Source organism: Diorhabda carinulata, chromosome 2, assembly GCF_026250575.1.
Source record: "Diorhabda carinulata isolate Delta chromosome 2, icDioCari1.1, whole genome shotgun sequence".
NCBI classification, from domain to species: Eukaryota; Metazoa; Arthropoda; class Insecta; order Coleoptera; family Chrysomelidae; genus Diorhabda; species Diorhabda carinulata.
This window is the reverse complement of record NC_079461.1, coordinates 17,341,651-17,355,910: the sequence shown is the minus strand read 5'-3', so window position 1 is coordinate 17,355,910 and position 14,260 is coordinate 17,341,651. Positions and strand designations below refer to the sequence as shown.

Sequence of the window (14,260 nt, the reverse complement as noted above, 5' to 3'; positions counted from 1 at the left end):
CAAAGCATGTGAAAATTTCAAAAATCAAATGAACTGTATAAACATTTTAGCTAAATTGATAAAGAAGAGGAATTGACATTTTTTAGTAGCCTATAATTCTAAATGCTCATGATATGTATCACTAGCTAATTCTTTTATTCGCCTACTTTTTTTCTGTCAGTACATCTTTTGAATGTACTTAAAATCTTGTTATTACTAAACAGCTGCTTGTTTCTTTGTGGCCAAGAAAAAGCGCAATCCTAAATAATTTTTTCAGCAAAGAATCTTCACCAACAAGAACGAAAATTCATCCTGACAAATGACAGTGACAAATATTTAATTATAATTTTATTAGAGGTTTATATATATTTGAAAAATACAGAAATACAACCATGCAAAACCAAGCATTAAATATCACTAAAAAGCTATTTTAATAGCGAATTCAATAACTTTTTCATGAATAATCTTAGAATATATTTAATTTGTTTTTTCTGCTTACAATCAATTTAAATAGATACGATGATAAAAATACTTGTATCTGAATTCTTAACAGATCAACAACTTTATATAGGTAAACAATATATTCAAAGATTATGTATTTTGAATTTCCTAATAATTTTTGTTAACGAAAATAAAATAGGTCGTAAATCAAAAACGCTATAAGCTTAAAAGTAAGTCATTATCTATATCAGCTCTTGTAATAATCAAGAATACCATTACATAATTATTTATTTAAATTTCTATTCAAATAATTAACTTTGGAAAGTCAATAAATTAAGGCGGGTTACACACGTGTTAATCACGTGGAGTTTACACACATGTGCGCAGCGTTCAGTTCGTCTTTAGTTGGCGCATACGCAGAACTCATTTCCAAGTCACATGTTCGCACGCAGACAGATCTGACGCTTTCGTTCTCAAAGTATACTGCGTTGTCCGGATAAACACTTTTTTAATAATTTGAATTTATTATTGGTAATTTGTTATTGAATAGTGTAAATTCTTGTTTAAATTGTGTGAATAGTTAGTTGTAATAATTAGAAATGCCTTTTCCGTGTAACGAACAAACAAATATCGATTTTGTGTTAGCTTTAGAGATTACTCCAATCAACAACAGCATTTCATTATCATAAAAAGTTTGCTCCTTTGTCATCATGCCTCTAGCACATGCTATAACCATGCAGCTTGCATGCATCTCACACGATGCTACTGGTATCGAAATTGCTAGTTGCACCGTGTATGATGCATATGTGTGCAACCCGCCTAAATATTCTAGAGTCAAGATGAAATGATTTATTTTATACGAACAATCCATCCAACTTTGTAGAGAACATTCTAGTTCTTTGCAAGCTACTGAAAACACGTATATTTCAGCAACCTTTATAAGATAATCCAAATTTCTTCTTCAGCAATCATGACTGGAAGAGAGATTTATCAGATAAAGTGAGAAAAACTTTATTAATTACAGAAAATGACCTTGAAAATTATGTATTAAACCACAACTTTGTAGACATCATTCTAGTTCTTTGCAAGCTACTGAAAAAACGGATATTTCAGCAACCTTTATAAGATAATCCAAATTTATTCTTCAGCAATCATGCCTGGGAGAGAGAATTTTTTCGAGAAGACACTAAATTCATTAACATAATCATCACAAACAACATAAAATTCATTGGTGACTGAGATCCACGAAATTCCTGGTTTGCCAATGACTTCCAGGTATGATGATACGATGATACCAACGCTCACCATTGCAATTTTCGACGCGCGTTTTTATTACCAGCTTATAGTCTTTAGTCACAAGGTAAACTGAAACTAATTAACTATTTGTCATACTAAAATATTCCACCAATGAACCTGTTCCCACGAAAATTATTCCAGAATTGTTTGTTGTGGAAAAATATTTAGTGGTTTGGAAATAGGTGGTATGAAGACGATAACTTGATGTCGAAAAAATATGAGTACAACCCACGATTCCAAAAATTTATCTTGACCAAAACAACGACTGATGGACCAGTGAATAAATAAGAATCTAGACATATGTATGCTTTGCCTCAGATTCACGGAAAATATACCCAAAATATTATCTGAGTTCTGACTTGTGCAAAATGTCCATACACCCTATAGCCATTATCCCACACAAAGTGATTTTCACTTGATTAAAAACATACTAGCACATAAAAGCTACAGCTGGGATATAGCTGGGAATAAATATTTTTCTAGTACATTTTCCAAAAACTGTCTGAAACTACTTGATCATACGAAACTAGAGCTCCAACAGTTTGAATAATTAATAAAAAGGTTTACATTCCAGCAACATGGATCCACGCATGTCAGCAAATATTTTAGATTGTGTATCGGGGTTTATCAGGTTGCAAAATATTTTCAAAATGGGAATAGTGTTAAGTCGCTAGTGGAGATGAAATGGATTCGATCAGTGGAACTGGAAAGACAAAAATGATGATTCTTTTCTTTTCCCAACTATGTTGAAGTTGATGTTCTAGCAGAAATTATTAAGAACGTGTTCCTAACAGAATAGTTAGGTTATGTATAATTCAAAAAATGATTAGAGCTAGAACTGATCTAATGTTTCAGTCCCACGGTTCAACTAGACAAAAAGAAAGAATCAATGAACAATGTTATAAGCAATCACGTGAAAAGAAACTTGGAATATTATGAATAATTTCATAAATTGTACCAAATGTGGATCTGGATATTGTGATCAGACGTGTCTACAATTGAAATTAAATTTTACAAAACTACAAAATACATTTAAATATGTCCATGTTTCATTTATGTAGATTTCTAATTCCACTAACCAAAATAAGTATGATAAATATCTATTGGATAAACAACCATTTAGCAAGGAGTTTTTGAACGTGGATATTGTCGAATGCTCAAAATTGCGAATTAACTAAATTTTCACGCTTAGATTTTACCTTCAATCTCGCAAACAGAGCTCCCTTACATTTTATTTAAATAATGTCTCAGTTCATAATGCCTAAGATATTTTTGAAATCTATTCCGGATCTGAAACTTCTCGGTCCGTGTTCTGGCACTGCCGCAGGTGTCACTTCTTCAATTACCTCTTTTTGTACACTACCAACGACAAATCTTGTGTTATCCATTTTATTGGTATGTTTATTTTCGTTTATTTCTATATTATTCTTGTTATCGTTTCTTTCGAATAAAGCCGCGACATTTTCAGATGACTTAGAATGTTGTATTGATGATTGATGATTGGATCTATATATTTTATTCATATACGGATTCTTAGTTGATGAGGATTTTGAAGGATATAAAGAATTAGTAGGCATACCTGCTATAACTTGACCTATAGCGTCTTCTTCTAGTATACCTCCCGAATATTCATCTTTGTAGTAATAATTTTCTTTATCATTTCTGTCGACGTTGATATTTCTTCTGGCAGCCCCGAACGGATATAAGAAATAACCAGCTAATCCAGCTGTTACCATCAATCCAACCAGTCCGACGCCTAGAGTTGGTACTATTTCTCTCGATAAGTAGCTGTATATCTGCGAACTTATAGCATCTGTTTTTTTCTTAATTTTGTTAACAGTTTCAATATTAGTATTTGCTTTATTAGCTGGTCTCTTGCGTCTCTTATTTTTCTTCTTCTTATTGGACGCTTTTTTCTTCTTATCGTTATTTAGTACTATCGAACCATCTTTGGATTCTAAGGTTATCGTACTTGAATTCGTCACTATCGTGTTATTAACGTTTGTTATGTTATTGTTGTTTAATATTGGAACAACCGTGGAATCTTCTGTATTTTTCTTCAAATATTCAGTTGAGGATGTAGGTAATACAGTTATCTTCTTCTTATGGTTAATAGTTTTATTAATCGTCGCTGGAGGTCGTGAACTAAGAGATTCTGTTGTGGAGCTAATATTTTTGTTTTTATCCTTGATTATCGTTGTTTTACTAGTTGAGCTTTTAGAATTCGTAGCTTCAGTTGTTGTTGTATATGTAAGTTTCTTTTTCGATGGTATATTATTTATTTCTGTGAATTTAACTCTCTCGTTGATGATACTTGGTGCTTTCACTTCGACTGGCTTTTTAGTTCGACTGTAAATAGGAACAATTATATCAGATGGACGATTTGTGGTACTGGGAGTTGAATATTTTGTTGTTGAAGCTGATTGACCACTCAGCAAGATCCATGTTGAGATAGTTGAATCCGTTGTTGGTCTATCTAGTTTATAAAAATTGAACTTTTTGGTTACTGGATCATTCAAATCTATCGAATCTTCATCTATGGGAATCGCTACGCCGGGATGTGATTGTTCATATTTCTTTTTATCTTGTTGGAGCTTTATTTTCGGTGGAGTTCGCACATCTAGTACGTCCAACAAAGTTTTATTTGCAGCTTTCGGAGGATTGTTATCTATTTTTCGGATGTTTTGAATCACGGCAGATCTAGAATGAAGAAAAATATATAAATCAAAGATATATCAAGTGATAACCGATGTGATAAATATATTAATTAAACAAAAAATCACAAAATGAATATGTGAAAAAATGTTAATAATCTTCTAAACAGTTGGGTCATTGAAGTGACGTTGAATTCTTGATGTGAATTCACTTCTCTAGCATAAAGTTTTTCGATACGATACGACCAAACTGTGTAATCCAAGGGATTGAAATCTCATGACCGAGGAGGCCAAAGAATCGGAGCGTCTGCACCTCTACCAATCAATCCATTCCGAAAATGAAGCAGTTTTCGAGGAACGGCTGCACTGGAGTCTCTCTCTAACAGTATCAGAAATCTTTAGAAATGCTATATTCGACGATAAAAATACCAGAAAAGAAAGATAATTAACCGACAAGCTTGTTGCAATTAGATTCACACTCGATCTTTTCGTGGAAAACTGCAAAAATAATTATGGTTTAGGTACATACTCTACAATATATGAACTGATTCAGAGGACTATTCAGTTTTATTCAGTATCTACTGAATACCAGCGAAGTTTGTCTAAGAATTTTTTGTATTGAGCGACTCTATAATCTTTTATGTAAGTAAGCTGGAGGTTTATTGTGGTCAATACCCAGAGGGTCCAAACGCAACGATGGAAAGGAAAGAATTGGTATACAAGCTATCCTTTAGCAGTGAATCTTTTGAAAGAATCTGGAGATTATTTTGGACTACAATTCCAATAAAGGAGAAGTGTATACATCGGATGAAATGTGTAGTACGTATTCTGTTAAACATAGCTGGAATAAATAGCCAAATTTAATACAACGCGAGGGTCAAAAATTTTGAAGACTTTACTCAAAAGTATTATCTATCTAACTCATGTAGCCACATCTTGAAGAAAGAATATTACCTCTCGATATTCGTATTTTTCTAAGTAGACCTCAAGAACAGCCACCAGCAAAAATACGGGGAAGATGTTTTTCCTGCGAAAGGCTTAAAAATAGGGTTACAAGATGAAGTGTCATGTATGTAATAGATCAGTGTGCAAAGAACATGCAAATACAGTAATTAATTGTCCAGAATGCGACAATAACGAAGACATCACAGATTAAATTTAGTATGTATGAGGATATATTGATATCTAGTTAGCCTAGAACAGTTCCATGCATAAACAAAATATTGCGTATTTTTACTATGGATGAGACTTGGGTACATTTCTATGATCCAGAAATAAAGCAACAATGGATGGAATGGCGACACTCTGGTTCTCCAAGACCTAAGAAGTTTCGTGTCCAGAAATCTGCTGGAAAAGTTCTTGCTTCAGTTTTTTGGGATTGCCATGAAGTAATTATGATTGATTTTTTGGATAAGGGTGGAACAATAACTGGAGATTACTATTCGACATCGCTAAGGGAAAAAATTAAAGAGAAAAGATGCTATCCAATGCTATCAAAAGGTGTTTTGTTTTTGCAGGACAACGCCCCTGCACAAAAATCTCATGTTGCCATGCAAAAAATTCGTGATTTACCAGAACACCCCCCTTATTCACGAGATTTGGCTTTGTCCGACTATCATCTCTTTCCTCAATTGGGAAAAATTTTTAAAGATCGTAAATTTTTTTCCAACCAGGAGGTAATAAAAGCTGTGGAGGTCTAGTTTGTAGAGCAGGAAGAAACATTTTTTTTTGAAAGGTCTAGAGACGCAGGTTCGCTGTAATAAATGTATCCAATTAAGAGGAGAACATGTTGTGTAATAAAATATTTTGACATTGAAATTTTGTTTGGTTCTATATTAGGCTAAGAATTTTTCAATATATCTTCGTAGATGTGATAAGGTATAATTCTTAAGGTATCATTTGTGTAAAAAAGCATATTTTGTAGTATTTTTTTCAATTTATTCAAACATTTTATACAAAATTTTGATGAGTAATACATAATTGTTCTTATTTATCTTCATTTTAATTCAAAGGTTAAGCGAAACTACTGCATAATTAATACAAATAATGATTAAAATTAATCAAATTTGGTATTTGGAATGTAAATCTGGATAACGCAGATTTCAAAACTAATAGATAAAAAAAATCAGAACATAAAACTTGTTCAAAGTAGATCAGAGGAAAAATTTTGAATGAACAGGTGTGACTATCAAGCATATTAATATAAGAGAAAGTATTGATCGCATATAAATTCGAGAATATTTGTAGATGTTTGATAATATAATTTCAGTTAAAAATATTCGCATTGATATCAATATTTTTTGTAATACAATCGATAAATATCATTCTTTTGGTGCATCAAATATCAAATACTTATTTTTGTTAACAATATATTATGTTATATATTTTAATATAACAAGCAACGAATGAAATTCATCAGCTACATTATTGGAACAAAAAAATATTCAAATCAAACGGTAGTTTGTCGTGTTGTGATTGCTGAATACAAAATTTTCTTGATTCATCAACAATCTATTAAATATAATCACAATATCGCACATCGTGGCAAAAAAGTCCTAAACCTGTCAATAAATGAAGAACTCAATAAATATATGCCAAATAAAACACATAGTTAACATTTTGAGTTTTATTCTATTTATTTAATTTAAAAATTATCTTCTAGTTATTTATTTATGTGATTACATATCCATACAAAACAGACGCAACTATTAAATTTCATCATCTTCATAATCAAAAGAGCTATTCAATACTGTAACGTGTTTTGGGTTTCACGTTTTGTCAACTGCAGCTCTGCGCCCAAAAATTTGTTATTTCTTCTTTATCCGGCTGTTCAATATAGTTTCTTAGATTTATCTTCTTATCTAGTTAAGGATTTTGTTGTGAACCATTAAAAAATAAGATCAAGAGTTTTCTGCATCCATAGCCTTTCCAGCTTAACAATAAGTTGTGAAAAATCACTATCCAGATGATTGGTGAGGATACTGCACCCATTGTGTAAATTTAAGTGATGACCATTCTATTCTTCAACATATATTGGATCCCGTATCAAATAGATTTCTCTATTCCAAACTCTTCGCTGCTATCGGTTTGAAGCTGAATGGAATAATGTCGAATGATCTTTATATATCGATAAAAACACTCAGTGTTTGGATTGACATACTCTTACGCATAAAATTATTGTGACTTGTGCATTAGCTTCTAGGAAAATGTATTGTCTCTGTCAAAGATACTCTCTTCTTCTTCTAATTTTTCCTTTTGTCCTCTCTAGGGCGTTTGAATTGTACTTATTATACAATTACTAATTTCTTTAATCTTTTCCTGGTAATATCATCATTTGATTTATTGTCTGTTACCTTTGTCAGCTATTTGTTCGTACTGTGTTTTTTTTGGTCTGCCTCTTCTTCTCCTCTCTACAGTTCTTGACCTTTGATATTTGACCATGAGAAAGCTTTTTTCAAAGTGGGTGCCGAGTTTACTTATAGTCGATCAAAACCAACAACGTGTTGATGATTCAGAACAGTGCTTTTGGCCATGTTTATATGTAATAAATCAGATTTTTTTGCGTCGATATGCGACAATAGATAAAACATGGATCCATGGATCACTCCGGAATCAAAACGTTTGAATGCAAAAATCGATGGGAAACGACCATATGTCGAAGAAAAAATCATTTCACAAATACAATGCACCTATTTGCAAGTCAATGGCAACGATAGTTAAATTGAATAAATAACATTTAGAATTGCTTCTTCATCCACCTTATAGTCCAGTTCTGTCTCCCAGAGACTACTGATCTCAATAAAATGCTCGCCGGTAAGAAATTCAGCTCAAATGAAGTAGCAATTGCTGAAACTGAAGCCAATTTTGAGGCTAAAGACAAATCCTTCTATAAGCACGTCATCGAGAAGTTGTAGAAGCATTGAAATGATTATATTGCTCTCGAAGGAGATTACATTGATGAATAAAAATGATTTTTGGCAAAAAAAGTTTTTCCTAGCTAATCACACTACTTCCTGTTTTATTACTTTTTGATATTCTTGTGACTTGTTCTATTTGTTTTTCTTTTGCTATCAGTCTGACTTTGTTTTATTGTTTTGTATTTGTGTATGTTAGTTTTCAATTCAATTTTCTATCTCTTCTATCCAAATTTTTATTTTTTATATTTTTCGGCGATTTTCTGCTATAAAGACGTTGTCTTATGCATATAACGTATAGTCTACTAAGTTTATTGAGATCATATTGATCCATTGTTAATATGAACAATAGTGGGCATTGAGTGTCCATTTTATTATTTTTTGATTTTCTAATTTGTTTCATATCTTCCACGCATTCTTTCTTTGGATCGCAATTTGTTACTTTTCCTTTTTTGTGGATTTACACTAGAAAATTCTCCTCCCATTCTTGTAGTATTGTTTCTGATCTTCGTGCCACCTTAATCATCATAACCTTCAGCCTCCTTAACTTTATAATATTACAAATTTTGATTACATAATTTGAGTATGAGTATGAGTATTCAGCCAAGATTTGTCAAAGTAGTTATATTATCTATGTGGAATTATATTATAATGAGAAGAAGAATCGGATACGAGAAGAAATGTCTCTAAGATTCAAATCGATTTTTGACAAATTTTAAACAAGAAATCGAAAATTCTCTTGAAAAAAAGAAGAATCGCAAGGGAAACAAAAATTCTTTAAAATAAGAAGAAGAAGAATCGGAAAATAAAGAAATGTATGATTCGAAAATTCTTTGAAATAAGAAGAAGAATCGGAAACCAAAAGAAATATCTCTATGATTCTAATCGATTATTTATTGACATATTTTAAAAAAAGAACCAAAAATTCTCTTGAAAAAAAAAAGAAGAAACACAAAGGAATCGAAAATTCTTTAAAATAAGAAGAAGAATCGGAAAATAAAGAAATGTGTCTATCATTCGAATCGTTTTTTGACAAATTTCCAAAAAGGGATCGATAATTCTTCAAAAAAAAAGTAGAATCGATTTTTGATAAATTTTAAACAAGAAATCGAAAATTCTCTTGAAAAAAGAAGAATCGCAAAGGAAACGAAAATTCTTTAAAATAAGAAGAAGAATCGGAAAATAAAGAAATATTGACATATTTTATAAAAAGAACCAAAAATTCTTTAGAAAAAAAAAGAATAGTCATAAAGGAATCGAAAATTCTCTAAAATAAGAAGAAAACGAATCGGAAAATAAAGCAATAACTCTATGATTCGAATAGATTTTTGACAAATTTGATTAGAGGAATCAAAAATTCTCTTAAAAAAAAGAAGAATCGGAAAGTTGTTATATTATCTATGTAGAAACATATATAACTAGAGCAAAAATCGGAACACCAAATAGCCTCGGAAGATACATTAGAAGACCGGAAATATAACAATTCCAATAGTGATAGATGATAAGATTATTAATAGTTTCATTGACCAAGTTAAAGTGATTTAAAAATGTACGATATAACTGTTTCCAAAATAACGCAATCGACATAAAAAATAAAACTTTCAACCCATTAGTTTGTTGGACCCATTACTAAATAAAAAAAGAAGTTAATTCAGTTCGAATTATAAATTTCTCCAAAAGAACTTTCCGCGAATCAGTGCCTCACTTGGACAATTTATACCATAGGTTATAGGGAAGTAATATCATTTTTTTCCAAACTTAATCCAAACGAATACATGTTTTTATGTTTAATTAAAAATGTAATCAGCTTCGACAAAAACATTTCACCGTCTAGTGTGTAAACATTCAAGGTCAATGAACGTAAATTTTCAGTGAAATATCTCGAGATGGCTCATGGCAGGCAGTACTTTCCACCCCAATTCATTGATTTTTCCAAAGCTAGTCTTTCACAGAGCTGTCTTTGATTAATGTGCTGCAAAATATCGTCTTCTATATTGAGATTAGCCAGTTATTTTGTCCAGGTTTTATTTAATTCTATTTGTTTCCGCTGAAACGATATCCAAACACCTGTTATATTTATTTTCACATTCTACTGTAAATGGACGACCAATGTTGGTTAACGTTATTCCTCGATTATCTGACATGAATTTTCTACCACTTCTGCCCTTGGCAAGTCCAATGCTGTTGAAATTCTTAGAGAAGTCAAAACTAACGAATCTCAACAACGCGTACAACGCCGGATACTTTTGGTATGTGACTTGCCATTTCAACCCAAATTGCAAGAAAATCTCTACGATTCAATAATTTAGAAGTGGACAAGTCACAATAACCTCAAAATTTTTTCCACGCCTCTTCAGAGTATGTATATATGCTTTGTATCAGACGTGAAACATTTTTTGAAAAATGATTTTCTTTGTTTTTTTATAAGGTATATTTTTTTTAATAAAATGTGTAGTTTTTGAGTTATTCACGAATAATAATTTGAAAACGTAGTAATCGTAATATCTCTATGATTCTAATCGAATCTAATTTTGTATGAGGAATCGAAAATTATCTTGAAAAAAAAAATAAGAATCGCAAAGGAATCGAAAATTCTTCGAAATAATAAGAAGAAAAATCGGAAAATAAAGAAGTGCCTTTATGATTCGAATCGATTTTTGACAAATTTGATCGAAGGAATCGAAAATTGTCTTGAATCGGAAATGAATCGAGAATTCTTTAAAATAAGAAGAAGAATCGGAAACTAAGAGAAGTATCTTCATGGTTTTAATCGATTTTTGACAAATTTCAACAAAGAACCCGGAAATTCTCTTGAAAAAAAAAGAATCGGAAAGGAATTTTAAATTTTAAAGAAGACATGGAAAATTCTTCAAAATAAGAAGAAGAAAAATCGGAATCTCCATGAATCAATATTTGACAAATATCTGAAAACGGATCGTAAATTTTCTAAAAACAAAGAAGAATCGATTTTTGACAAATTTTAAACAAGAAATCGAAAATCTCTTGAATAAAAAAGAAGAATCAGAAAGTAATCGAAATGTCTATGGTTCAAATCGATTTTTGACAAATGTCAACAAAGCCGATCAAAAAATCTTTGACAAACAGAAGAAACTGGAAGTAATCGAAATATCTGTGAAACGATTTGCGGTCTCCATCTTTTCCTGGTAACAGATTTTTCATGATACTGTTGCCTTTTAATTGATAGCCTAAGACGGGCTTTGATCTCCAACTTTTGACATTCATTATCATCCAAAACTTTATCCTGTCATCAGGACATCGGTCCTTGTTCCATACATTCTTCTGATGATCTTGTTTACCATTTTTTTATCCTTTCCTGGTCATATTAATTGAATTTCACTCCCACAAGTCAAACTAGTGCCGTGAAAAATTTTTAATCATGAATAACTAAAAACTATAAATTTCTCGAGAAAATTCTTCGAATATTTTGTATTCAGAGTTTGATGTTCTATCTATTTTATGCGTTATTTTTTGAAAATAATTTTTCACTTTCATTTATTAACCCATTTTTCTAGTGCAAAATTTCAAGTAACCGGTCCAGTTCCAAAAAATTCGGAGGTGAAAAGCTTCATTGACTGCACTAATAAGAAATTAAAAAAAATATTAGGAAACGAGAATAATGAATAAAGTAATAACGGTAATATATTTTTTCCAATATCTTTATTATTATGAATAATTTGTTATAATATATATTTTTATATTATACGAGGTAAAACACGTTTCATCCAAAACGAAAATTTGTTTTGCGATTTTTAACATGCGACAGTAATTGACTGTCTTGCTTGTTATGTCCTCGTTAACAATAATTCAGAAGCATGACTTATTAAAAAAAATCACAACAAACGTTTTTCACAGTAGTAATTATAATGATAATTCACAACAAATTACTTAGTTATCATAATGGAAATTAATGAGAGCTTCAATACAGAGAAACGTAAAATTTTTCAAGTAATTTGGGACGATAAGTTATTGAAACCTAACTTAACCTAACCTAACCAAGATGGTAATTATTTAGAATTGGTTAGCTTAGGTTAGGTTAGATTTCATTGATTTATCATATATAAGTTGTATCATGTAATGTCTAAAATAATGGAAATAATATGTCTCCCCCTCCTTAAATTTACTATTTGTACCCTCAGAAACAACCCCAAATGCGTGAAAAGGTTTTTGGAACGATTTTTACCTGGAGCCCCAATTCTAAATAATTACCAAAAGAACTTGTCTACACTAATATGAATTATTGTATTGATTTTTTATTTTTCATTATAAAAATACCGCATTAATCCTTGAATAAAAAGTATTAAATATATTTCTTTATCACTTTGAAATCATCAACATTGATTCCACCCAATTTCAAAATTCGTAAATTTATTATTCGTTAATCAATTCACTGAATACTTCGATGAATATCGGGTCCTATAATCGGGGTATTTCACGTAGTTTCCCTCCTAGTTACTTACATATACCCCCAAGTAACACAACTAGTTTTATTAACAAAAATCTATCGTTTATATAAAAAATTTCGGTGTTGAAAATAGTTAGGAACACGTTTATACTCATATTGTTTATTTCCAGAAAAATTACAAATTATTTCAATATACAATAATCAATATTAAGTAATTTTTATTTTACTACATTTTGAAGTATAAAAAAAACAATTAAAAGGAAAAGAACGTTGTGGGCCCATTTAAATTTAGGAATATGTTATATAATTTTTCAGTACTCCAAGTTTTTTAAACATACTTTTGATGAAACATACAGAATTAATAATTTTTAAAAATGCCGTCTTACAGATTTCAAGTAATTATAAATTACGGTCCATATGTATGAAATAAATTCAATTTAAGCGTTATTATGTACTATATGAAAAACAGGTCGATTTTAATTATTAAATTGACAAATTATAGTATGAAAATATCATCCCCATCAATCACCCCCTAGAAAATTTTAAATAAGGAAGGGGGGTCGTGTGGTACCTTGTCGGAAAGGGATTTTAGTCCTCTGTTTAACCATTTGATGCGATCATAACTAAGAAAATTGATTTTTAAGATGTAAAATTTTGTCTCTTTCACAAAACTTTATGTAAAATAAAGATATCAATTTCAATTGATCAAAAAGACCATCATTCACTTCTAGACAATAACCGAGGCGATTTTGGAATTCTCGTACAACATTTTGTATGATATCAGAAATAATCAGATATTTTCGTATCTGATCTGCTAAATATCAAGAAAAAAATTTGAATTCACTAAAATATTAGTCAAAAAACCAAATAAATAAATAAATAAATTTAATTACGGCTCCGGGACTCAAAGAATAGATATTCTAATTATGATTGGTTGTGGTAATAAAACAAGAACTCAAAAGAAGGTTTGTGAAATTTTTTAATAACAAATACCGTAGTCAACACGTTTCGCAGTCTACAGTTAACAAAATTGAAAAAAAGTTCCGTGAAACTAGACATATAAAAAATATTGAACAGAGGAATTAAATCCCTTTCCAGCAAGGAACGACACGACTTATTTAAGATTTCCTAGGGGGTGCTTGATGGGGATAATATTTTCATACTGTAAATTGTCAATTTAAAAATAAAAATCGGGTAGTTAATGGTTTTTAGTTAACTGTTGTCTAGGATATTGGAGAAATATTTAAATTTGAAAAGTATCCCCTTCTTTTGTTTTTATATTTAATATATTATAATTTGGAATGTTTTAATAATATATTGAAAAGGAAATAAAATACGTTATATAAAAATTAATTTTTAATGCTAAGAGGTAAAAAAAATCTTTAACGTTATCTATATCTTTTCAGCTTTCAAATTTAGATCTGTCCATGTCCATGTTATCATGATACAAGATGACGGAAAACTTAAAATTTGGCCAGATTTTTCTATATATATATATATACATATATATATATATATATATATATATATATATATATATATATATTTATATA

At 30.4% G+C, this 14,260-nt stretch overlaps 1 protein-coding gene across 1 annotated transcript; it reads right to left on the bottom strand.

Moving 5' to 3' along the window:
* Positions 1–2,963: 2,963 nt before the first annotated feature.
* On the bottom strand, positions 2,964–8,810 carry LOC130903817 (uncharacterized). Its single transcript, XM_057816154.1, has 2 exons — positions 8,749–8,810; positions 2,964–4,416 (listed from the first exon to the last, which is right to left on the bottom strand). The coding sequence occupies exons 1-2, from the start codon at positions 8,808–8,810 to the stop codon at positions 2,964–2,966; spliced, it is 1,515 nt and encodes a 504-aa protein (XP_057672137.1).
* Positions 8,811–14,260: the final 5,450 nt, after the last annotated feature.

Excerpts from the sequence above, each read along its gene's own strand:
- LOC130903817 (XM_057816154.1), bottom strand. The coding sequence starts at position 8,810 with ATGATTAAGGTGGCACGAAGATCAGAAACAATACTACAAGAATGGGAG. Across the intron at positions 4,417-8,748 it reads TGGGAGGAGAATTTTCTAGT|ATCTGCCGTGATTCAAAACA; the intron begins GTAAATCCACAA and ends TCTTCATTCTAG.